This window comes from Mixophyes fleayi, chromosome 6 (assembly GCF_038048845.1).
Source record: "Mixophyes fleayi isolate aMixFle1 chromosome 6, aMixFle1.hap1, whole genome shotgun sequence".
NCBI lineage: Eukaryota > Metazoa > Chordata > Amphibia > Anura > Limnodynastidae > Mixophyes > Mixophyes fleayi.
Window position 1 is genome coordinate 193,390,681 of NC_134407.1, and position 11,389 is coordinate 193,402,069.

The 11,389-nt window shown below is 40.1% G+C and overlaps 1 protein-coding gene across 5 annotated transcripts in view; it reads left to right on the forward strand.

Moving 5' to 3' along the window:
- Nucleotides 1-11,389, forward strand: part of TNRC6C (trinucleotide repeat containing adaptor 6C) — a 240,152-nt gene that overhangs the window by 202,758 nt on the left and 26,005 nt on the right. For 4 of the 5 annotated variants that reach the window (XM_075177738.1, XM_075177741.1, XM_075177740.1 and 1 more), the window contains 7 exons: nt 5,592-5,752; nt 5,872-5,952; nt 6,753-6,810; nt 7,160-7,305; nt 8,722-8,895; nt 9,309-9,455; nt 9,806-9,925. In XM_075177738.1, coding sequence (XP_075033839.1) covers nt 5,592-5,752; nt 5,872-5,952; nt 6,753-6,810; nt 7,160-7,305; nt 8,722-8,895; nt 9,309-9,455; nt 9,806-9,925 — 887 coding nt within the window. The remainder of the gene's footprint in view (nt 1-5,591; nt 5,753-5,871; nt 5,953-6,752; nt 6,811-7,159; nt 7,306-8,721; nt 8,896-9,308; nt 9,456-9,805; nt 9,926-11,389) is intronic. The other variant, XM_075177739.1, reaches the window with a different exon arrangement.

Sequence of the window (11,389 nt, forward strand, 5' to 3'; positions counted from 1 at the left end):
TCTATCGTCCTCCACTTATTTATCATGAATGATAAGGTGGGTGTGTCCATGGCTGTTTGAGGTGCCATTCTCGATTTGTCTAGTGCCCAATCAGTTGCTCAACATTTATGCACAACATGTGAGATGGAAGTCTTGCAGCCGCATTCGCTGTCAGGGGGTTCCTCTGAAATAGCTGAAACTGCCTGGGTTAGGTTTTGGCCGAGTGTATTGTGTAACTTTTGCAGCTGTCAGTCTTTCCCCAGGGGAAAGCGGACACCCGTCGTCCTCCTGCAAACTCTGGGGACTTTGATAATCAATCCTTTCCTATCTGTAGGACACAACTAGGAGTCTTCATGCTCCTCTGCTGCTATTACCAGATGAATCAGCTTGCCAAAAGGCCTGGTGAAGTTGGTGCGGGGAATTGTTTAGTTCTCACCCTCCCTGTAAGGATGATGGAATCTGCCTCCGCAACTAGACCGTGTAAGCTGGCTAAAGACTCTGACCCTGAGGTTTCCTACTCTCCTGAAAAGGACTCAGGAAGTAGGGAGTAGTGGATTTAGTGCAAGAGATCCTGCAAGCACTAAAAGCTCAGTACAGTGAGAAGCAGAGATTCCTGACAATTTGCTTTTTAAAAGGAAAAAGAAGAATTTAGTTTCCTTCCACTCTTGACCCTTGTTGGTTCCCACTTCACATACAAGATTTACTGAGCTTGGTCATAGGTTTCAGGTTTCCCACAGGTTGTAGTCCCTTTATCCTCTCCCTAGAGTAGTTGCGGGAAGATTTAAATCTCCATCTTAGGTAGATGTTCCCATAGCTTGCCGATCTTGCTCGCCATTCTGATTCCATTGAGACTGCCCTTAAGTCTGTTTACAAGGACAACAGGGGGCCTCCCTTAAACCCCTCTTAGCTTCAACTTGGGTCTGTAATGCAGTGGAGAGGTGGCCAGAGCTATTGGTGAATTGTCTGCAATCTGGCAGACCCATTGTGTATTTGCTCACTCTGGTTGAGCCTATAAGCAGGCCTCCAAAGCTCTGGGAGAAGCTACCATGCAGGTTTCATTGGGTAGGTGTTCAGTCTCAACAGTCTTTGCATGCTGTACCCTCTGACTTAGGTTTTGGTTGGCATACCATAAAGGATTCTGGAGTCTTTTAGCCTTCTCTGGAGAGGTTTTGTACTCTCTTGAGCTGTACAAGATTATTTCCCTTGCAACAGGTGGAATGAGTTACTTTTTTCCTGTTTATCCTCCCTAACATGAGTTTTGCTCTTTTTGTCCTTCTGGGGTGGCGAGGAGTCAGACCTCCAGAGACTTCATAGAGTACCAACCTTTGCTCCTCATGGAGGTCAGCACAGTGGAAACAAGCTTGGGCAGCTAAGCATCCAGCTGCTAGCCTGCAGATAAACAGTCAGCATGACTGACATGTTGCCACTTGTGATTTCCTGTGGTGGGTGCCCTTCTATTTCTTTTCCAGGACTTGTGGTTTGATTCCATCACAGAGGCCTGGGTGAGAAGTGTAATATCTCAGCAATACTTCATAGATTTCCTGAGGTCCCCACAGACTGGTCTTTTCAGCCCATTCTAAACCTAAATTCCCTGAACATCCAACTTAAAATGGACAAAGTCAAAAGGGAGACTTGAGCACCATTATATGAAGCATGGTAAATTCAGGATGTCCATGGACAACATGAACTTATACACAACAGATTTTCTGTTCCACCATTTCAGTTTTGGGCTCTGCCCTTCGGCCTGTTGATAACAGCGAAAGATTACATCAGTAACAGGGCAGTGGTGTCTGTACTTCTGAGGACTACGGAGGTTATTGCTCCACCTGGCCGAACTGCTGTTCAAGGCAGGTTCTCTAGTTCGGGAGACAGCTCACAGTTCTTCAACTACGAGTTATCTAGCCTGATTTCTTCCCATCAAATGGTCTGGGACTGCTCTTTCGCTTCTGTCAGCAGAGGTTGCTCTTCTAAAGGATAAAATGGTCTCCTTACGGGGGTTTATGAAGATCTTGGGTATATCTTTCGTCTTCCCTGACAGTGTGGTTCAGACCATGCTCAGGGCTGGGAATCTGTTTTTTGATGGACGTTATTGCAGGGTCTGGAAGACTTGCATCTCCTGGTGTGGATGGAAGGGATTTCCTACTACTTGTTTTCGGTTGGCCTGTTTTTTTCTCTGCTCCTCGAAGATTCTGGTTTATGCCTTACAAGCTTTCTTTCTGAGAAGTTTGCCACTCTTCCTGGAAGTGCATACCTTCTATTAGGGTGAGGTACAGATGCAGCCTCCATACATCCCCCCCCCCTCACCCCCCCACAGTAACTCCTAGGGATCTCTATATGCTGAACCCTCTTTTTGAACCCTTTGATTCGGAGGAGTTAAATTTTCTTCCTGGTATACTATCTTTTCCTAGACCATCTTAACTGCCAGGAGATTTTTGGAGCTCTGTGTTGTAGTTCTCCGCTTCTCATCTTTCTTGAGGAGAGGGCTGTTCTTTGGACTGGGCTTTATTTTCAGTCAAGTGATCTCCAAGTTCCATCTTTATCAGGACTGTAATTCCGGCTTCAGAATTCTCCAGAAGGACGACAACTCCGTTCACTCTCTGGATGTGGTGAAGACCATGAGGATGTTAAATCATTTTCTGTGAATTCAATAAGGGACTTTAGACGCCCTCCATTTACACTCTTTGCTTTTGTTTCTGTTCTTTTGCATTTTTGTTTTCACTGTTATCCTTGCTCCTAATTGTGTCCTTTGGGTCTTTAATTAGCAAAATACTGAAGTTCCCATGCAGCCAATGAGGTTAGGGGGGCTGAACTTTTTCTGTTAAATTTAAACTGTCCAAACTCCTTTCTTAGCACTCTATACCTCAGTGTTCTAGTTTCCACCCATTGGATTCAGGTCAAATAATTTAACAGAAATACAAAAATCCCAAATAGCAAACATTGGTATCCATTTTTTCACATTAAGGCCTCTATATGCCCTTAGCAAGTAAAATATGTGCAATTTTTCAAAAACCTGTTTTTCGCTTTCACCAAGAATCTGCAAAAACCAGCACAGTATTCCATGTTCATATTTTAGAGAAGGAAGAATCAAACTGCTTTACTGTATTAATAATTGTAAAAATAGTTTAGTTCTCCTAGACCTAGAAGAAACATTGAAATCTATAAATCAAGTTTCTTCCTTCTCTGCAGTGCTAGGAACTCATTGTATGTAATGTTGAGCCCAGTATAGTTCATTATATGACAGTCTGGCATCCCATCATGGCATTCTAAAATCTTAATGCTATGTTTAAGGTTTTAACGGTGGTACTCACTATCACGATTACTGCAACCTGACAGTAGTATACCCGACTTGAACATTCCGAAGCTGACATGCCCGACCGCAGTATAATTGCCACTGTAAAAAATGACGTTTTATAGCAGCAACTATGCAATCCCGGTACTAGTAAATGATGCCACTGAAAAACGCAACGCTACTATTACTGCTGTTAAGGGGGTAGGAAAGAAGCGCCGGCTGTACAATGTAAAAGTGCTTGTAAAAAAAAAAACTAACAAAAAAAAAAACACCTTGTATAGCCGACTCTTTCTTCTCTACCTCCTTAACAGCAGTAATAGTAGCGTTGCGTTTTCCAGTGGCGTCATTTACTAATACCGGGATCTCGCATAGTCACTGCTATAAAATGTCATTATTAAAGTCCCAATTATACTTGGGTCGGGCATATCATCTTTGGAATGTTCAAGTCGGACATACTACTGTCGGGGATGCAGTCATCGTTAAAAGGTACCCAACCCGGTTTTAAAATGTTCAAAGCTTTAAAATAAAACTCACATTCTATCTATACACTGGAGAGCATGGGAAGAACACGAAAAGCACATGAGAATAATTGACACGTTTGTTTTATGCCTTAAGCTCCAGTAGATCAAATAAATAAAAAAAAAAACGTTAGTAGTTACTTAAAACCCTTGTTTTAAGTTTTTTCATGTGTTCCCAGGATTTTTTGCAGCATATGAACACACCAATAACCGTGACATTCGTTCCATACTTACTGGTGTTGTTTGTTTTTTTTAATTTTCCTTTTGCTATGTGTTTGTTTACGGAAAGAGGCTTCCCAGATATATATGTTTGCATTAAGTGCATGTGAAGGGAACAAGATGCATTCAGAAACTCTTGTAAAAATGTGAGTAGCGAGTAGGTATGGCAGTCATTAAAAACAATGAGTTCTATTTTTTTTTTTTAGTTTTTTTTGACCCATTTGTACTAGCTTTAAAGCAAAACGCATTTAGTTAACGCCAGTGGGTATAAAGCCCGACACCTTTGACCAGCCATTGAAAAAGTTGGAAACTAACCAAAATAAAACCATGATCAGGCAAACAGACTTGTTCTCATTATGAAATGTTACGCTATATTAGCTGCATACTTGTTTTAAATATTTCATCCCTCTTTAAGATATGGATGTATTACTAACAATACTTACTGCATAATTGTTTTAATCATGTTAATGTTCTGAAATAAGTTGCTAAGCTCATCATGGTAACACAATAGTAAGAGTACAGTGTTAATTGCATATCAAAGTTTCTCTGTTTCACAAGGACAATCCTTAGGATTGAGAGAGGTTTATGAGGTCAATAAAAAAAATATTCGCAATTGAAATTTAAAAAAGTTAAAGTAAAAGAATAATTTTGTACATTTTGCTATTATATTTATTTTAAAAATTCATACCTGAAATGAAAATGAAACTGGTTCTGTTTACTTTATTTTCATAACAGCACCTCCGTAACACCCTTCGTCTGCTCTGTTGACTTCTCATACATATTTTACATTTATACTTGAGCTATTCCCTTCAGGTGAGTGCCTGGCGATCAGGTACTGAAGACTCGGGCACCATCCTGAAAAAGAGCACACGTCACCTTGAGCAACCACATTACTGGGAACAGCATTCCGGTTCTCAAGTGCACATAGTGTAACTGAGTGTGCTCTGTATCCCAAGGGGATGTGATTGGGTATACTAGGAGCATAGTCATATGCTCATGTGACTATGCAAATACAATAAAATCTCACAGAAGAGCCTCTTACCCTTTATTGTAACACATTTAGATATAGACTTGTAGTCCCCTTCAGAGGGTGGTATTGCATGAAGTCCTCAGCATATGTCCTGCCCAAACTCTGTCATTTTTCTGAGCGCTTTAGGATATGAAAAGCTGACCTCACAATTCATTTCAAATCCTCCCTCAACAAGTAGCTGTGATGGTGGGGTCTGAACATTTGCAGATGAGGGCATCCCCAAACAGTGTTCAGGCACTGGTATTTCTCTTACAAAGTGTATCTAAAGAGCGCAAAAATTATGACGCTCAACTTTAAACAATAGATCCTTTGTACGTATTATGCCCGTTTTTAGTGATTTAAAAAAGAAAAGTTAAGAAAGGTTGACACATCTATAACTGTTAAACGTTGCCATAGTGAGAATGGACAGACCAACGCTGAAATTGAAAATGGTACACATATACTTAGTGTATTCATAAATGAACTGCCGAGGCTAAATATACCTGTTCCAATTTTATTTATTTTCTTTGTCCAAGTCATTACAATGAAATATGACGTCACTTGTTTATTTTTTTAGCTCCAAAATCTATGCAAGAAGGCTGGGGAAGTGGAGGAGAGGAAATCGGCCTCAGCCAGTGGGAGGATGAGGAAAGTGATATGTGGAATAATGCTGCTTCCCAAGACAGTAGCTCATCCTGCAGTAGTTGGGGCAATGGCCCCAAGAAAGGACTTTCCAAGGTAGGGACATGGTCAGGACTAATATGTATTCCTTTTAAATACCTGTTATATATGCTCAATTTCGATGATTTACAGACCAGGAAATCTTTATGCATTATTTATCATCTCTATTTAAACAGGGCATGAAGATTACAAACAAGTCTGATGAGGCCTGGATTATGACCAGATTAACTAAACAACTCACTGACATGGGTTTCCCGGTGAGTTCCTGGAAAGCCTATTTACAAACCAAAATATATGGGCTTGTACAACTTTTTTTTTTTTTTAATACATATGTAGACCACTTTGTGGTCACCCCCTGTAAAATCAACTGGTATCTGCATTTGTGGATACTCCAGAAAACGTGCATGGAGAAAACTCTTAAAATCTTACTACACAGTGCAGTTTGTTTACAGTTTTGGACCACTCCCTATATTCCAACATTTTATTTCTAAAATACTTGATGTTTTTAATTACATTGGTCAAAGTCTGCCTAGAAATGCAAAAGTGCAAATAGAAGGAAAAGACTGCACCTACCTGTAAAACCTCCACCCTATCAGCTCATTTAAATAATCCCATTGTGCAAAACAAAATTTATTTTTTCCACTTTGATTTAAAACTGGGTGCACATGTGTCTCTAATCCACATTTAGCAACAAGCTGCACAATCCTCTATGGACAGTTTGCACTATGCTGATGCCGACCTCTTGGCCTGTAAATCTCTATTTTTACCGCTAAAAACATGTTCATTTGTGCAAAGTAGGTGCATAGCATCACACAGCAGCGTTTGCATTGAGCTTTTGCACGTTTGTGTAAATTACCTTTAGTGTGTGTGTGTGTGTGTGTGTGTGTGTGTGTGTGTGTGTGTGTGTGTGTGTGTCTAGTATTTACTGTACACATTGAAAAGAAAATAATATTTGGACAAGAGTAAAACTCCAATTAAATATGTTACCCTGAGTGAAATTGTTTAATGTTGTATCATGATGTTTATTATCTGCTGAAGTTTCGTTTCTCCTCCATAGAAAGAGCCTGCTGAAGAGGCTTTGAAGAGTAACAATATGAATCTGGACCAGGCCATGAGTAAGTATTTATAAATGAGTGCAAATAACATTTTTTCAAATATGTTCAGTAAATGTTCTCATGTGCACAGTCAGGTCTCAAGTCTGACTATTGATAACTGGCATCCTAGTATCCAACTAGGAGAAATCATAAATATCTTCAAGCTTCCTGCACTGTTGTCACATGCTATAAACGCCAAAATAGTGACTTAGTTTTAATGGTGCAAAATAAGTCTCAGTCTTAAAAGATTAAAAAAAAAAAAAAAGCAATCTGAACTCATTTGAAATTCACACACAAACTTGCTCATAAATATATTTGATAAGTTCAGTTGAGTTTTTGTCGAATGCAGTTTGTATTTCCTATTCTTCAGGTGCTCTCCTGGAAAAGAAGGTGGAAATGGACAAGCGTGGATTGGGAATGGCAGACTACAACGCAATGGTCGCCAAGCCCATGAGCTGCCGCCCATCACCGATCTCCAAAGAGTCTTCCATGGACCGCCCCACTTTCCTAGACAAGGTAGTTATAGAGTGCGAAATGTGTCTGGGCGATGCTGCTTAAATCTTCTATATTAAATGGGCAGTTTCTGCTTACAGCAGAGTCACCATTGGATATAGGTTTATTTATACATGTGATGGTAGAGATTATCAAAATGCTGAGAGGAAGAGCTTGAAAAAACATTTCAGTGCAGTAATAGATGGATAACTGTCTTTAACCAAATATTCAAGAGCTTTTTTTTTTTCTTTGCTTCCCCACCCCCCTGCTTTTCTGTAATAAAATGACATGCTCCAGACATAAAGTATCAATTAGCGATGCATTCTGACTACAGCACATGGTGTTATACTTATACCCAAATCCATGCCAGCATGTAACTAGAATCTGACATCTACACAGATATCTAAAGGCATCATTGCAGTGTCTCCAGAAGCTTTTATGTGTGTGTGTGTGTATATATATATATATATATATATATATATATAAATAATATTTTTTTTAATGAGATAGGTTTTTGGAAACCAACTCTCTGTTTTCTTTATCTTTTTTTTTATTTTATTTTTAAAGAAAAAAATTGCAGTGTGCTATAGCAATAATATAATTGGGCTGGTAATTGTGTTTCATTAAATGCACCAAATTTTGACTTGTAGCCAGTGGGGGTTTTCTGTTGTAAACTCTGCAATAGCATAAAGTCTATATGACCATTTCATGTAAAGTGGGTTGAATTTGAGGTCTCAGCCCTGTGTCTCAACAGGAATCTGCTAGGGGTATTATTGGCTAGTGCTGTTTGTGAGTTTGGCTGTGTTGCAGATACTTGGCTTCACACTGTGGTAAGATGTCTGCTGTCCTGCAGAATCTATCTTGTGGGGGTGAAGCAAAGGATTAATGTTCTGCTGAACAGCTGAGCCTTCAGGCCATGCGATTCTCCTTTCCTAAATGTCAGTAAAGCTATTAGGTCATGAGAAATGCCTGGTGTCACAGCTCTGCCCAACCTCCCAGTCTGCAGTTATTTATTTAAAGTCAGTCTGTATTAAGATGTGTTTGGCCAAAGAAGGAATCGCACGTTTTTGTGACGTTTGAGAGCAGATTTTTTGGTGGGTTTTGTTTTAAATATCTACATAAACATAAAGTGTATTTTATTTCCTCTAACAGTCACCTAGATTGCTCAATGTACATTATTCTGATGTTTAATATATAGTTGTCAGTGCATAAGTGAAACAAATCACCATGTGCTGTTATACTCTATGGTAATGTAGGAGTAAAATATGACTGCAAGTTTATGGGAAACACTTAAATGTAGAATATTAGTATAGTAATTAGTAGTTTAAACTCTGTAAGAGAATGGTGCCCTCATTTCCTTGTCTCTGTGACTGATACCACTTCTTTAACTTGTTTCCTTTTACCTCCTCTCTCCTTCTGGTCCTGTTGGGCTGATTCCAGCTCACCATCTCTCTCTCCAATCAGGATGGCGGCCTAGTGGAAGAGCCCACTACTTCACCATTTTTGCCTTCACCAAGCCTGAAGCTCCCCCATCCAAACAGTGCACTCCCTAACCAGGCCCTAGGTGGCATGACACCGGGCCTAAACATGCAGAACTTGAATTCCTCTAGACAGGTAAGGCAGATTTACTGGACTTTCACCCTGGTCTTCACATTGTAGTCCCCAAGCATATTCAACGGCTGAACGGGCCTTGGATTCATTTTTATTAGTCAGTGAAAGTATCTGTTCATTAATTTACAGTCTGGGAGAGTTGTCACTGCAATAGGCATTGTTGTTATTGAATACTCTTTATTGTAAAGAGGTAATTGCACATACCACAAGTTGAGGCCCCTCTGTGCAAACCCTTCCTCCATTATTTCTGCTGTGAAAAAACAGGAAGTTGACAGAGACCAGATTTGTGATAAAAGGAGAAATGTGCATGAACATAACACTGTTTGGTGCTGCCATGTAAACAGTGGGGCATGTGTCTGTTTGGTATGTATTGCTCTTTAGACAGTGTATTGATAAGGGCATGCATCTACACACAGATACAGAGTGGCAATCTGGGTATGTTTGGCAATAGCGGAGCAGCACAAGCCAGGTCCATGCAACAGCCACAGCAGCCGTCAGTGCAACCTCTCAACTCATCCCAGCCTAGTCTTCGTGCTCAAGTGCCTCAGTTTTTATCCCCTCAGGTCAGTCTGTGTGTTTGTGAACCCACAACTTCAATAGTAGCTTAACAGGTTAAGTTTTAACTTATATACTTTTATCATGATACATGTTTCTTTTAAGGACATTCAAGTTCAAAAACTGTTACTGCTCTCCTCCACCTATAAATTGATAGAAGTAATATGCATTTTATACTCTTAAGGAGATTGCAAATAGTGATTGTATATCAGACAGACAGACTGGCACATAACTTTGTGCTGGGGATTTAAAACTCAGTGAAATGGTGTATTGTGGCTGATTTAAATACCTTGTGATATTGTTTTGAGATGGTACTAAATGGCTGTAATGTTCGTTTTGGGTTTTTTCCATACTGCAGGTTCAAGCACAGCTTTTGCAGTTTGCAGCAAAAAACATTGGTCTCAACCCTGCACTATTAACCTCGCCAATTAATCCTCAGCATATGACCATGTTGAACCAGCTCTATCAGCTGCAGCTGGTGAGTACTTAAGGTTATAATCATTAAAGTTTGTGTTTGAGAAAACTGTCATTTTTAGAATATAAATATTTCTCTTCAGCTAAATACTTTACGCATGTGAGATGTCAGGTAAACATTGCAGAGACCTGCAATCACACTTGTCTATGATTTTTAGGGTTTTTTATTGAAATTATTCATTATATGTAGTTATGGTATCATTTTTGCAGTGTCAAATGGATGTCATGGAGTATGGCACTTTAAAATTAACCTCTTTGAGCATACACTCCTACCCTATTATATTTCTCACATCTGGGATCGAACTCTGTTTTAGTTAAAGTGCCCAGGAGTTACGTTTTTTTTTATTTGTTCTACAGCATTGATCCATTTTTTATTTTTAACTGATCACAGGGGCCTGTTTTTTTGTGGTTTTTTTTTTTTCGTTTTTTTTTACCCTAGGAGTGAATAGCCTTGGGGCTTACCCGACCCCTGATGCTCCAACAGCTATTGAGGCTTAGCTGTGTGTTTTCACACATGTTGTGGCTCTGAGACTGGAGTTGTCAGCCACTCTTCTCAGCCACATGACTTGCCGTCATGCCCCTAGCAACGCCAGTGCCCTTATAGCGGGGGATCAGGCAGAAGACTGCGTGGCATGACTCCTCAATGGAGTAAATGTCACCTTTGGACAGGAGAGCAGGGGAAAGCATCGGAGGCAGGCGCAGCTGGCTGCAACTGCAAGTAGCTTAATATACTATGGAGCAAGTGCCTGGACCTCCAGTTATATAGAACAGAGATGTCTCCCTCATGTAGGCAGCCATTATTGGGTTTTGCATAGCTGAGGGGATGGACTTATTACTACTCAGTGTGTGTTGGTGGGCTCTCCTTCATGGAAGCGGCCATTTTGCTCACTAGCGGTGTAGGAATACCCCTGACTGCAGTGTTCTCCTACTGTTCTTTCCTGTTTATTATGTGTTGTAAAATAAGCAAACAAACTGTGGCTCTGTTTTCTGATGCCTTTACCACCAGCGTTTTAGGCATTTATTCTCGGTTAGGGAACTAATCATTGCTGAATCTCAGTGTAGTGGGTCTCAAAGTGTGACATACGAGTATAAAAGAAATTCTGTTTAAATCCAGCTCCACTAGATAGTAATTTTTTTTTTTTTTTTTTTTTTTAAAAGTGGAATTTTATTAGACATTTTCTGGCACAACATTAATATATGTGAGAAAGGGACTTCCAAAACTAAGGGATCTGTCGATTGTCTGTGCGACGACATACTTGTGCAAAATGTAATGTCAGATTATCTTGTGGACAGTCTGACCCGGAAGCCCTGTGTGTACATGTGAGGTGAAGTCTGGTGGTACCAGAGGATCCGGCTTGGGCTAAATCACTGATGACTTCCACAACGGCTCCCGCTTGGGTAATATTCTTAATCAACTTCTACTTCTTAAAATGCAACACACCACCTGTTAGTGGAGCTGACCAGGCTG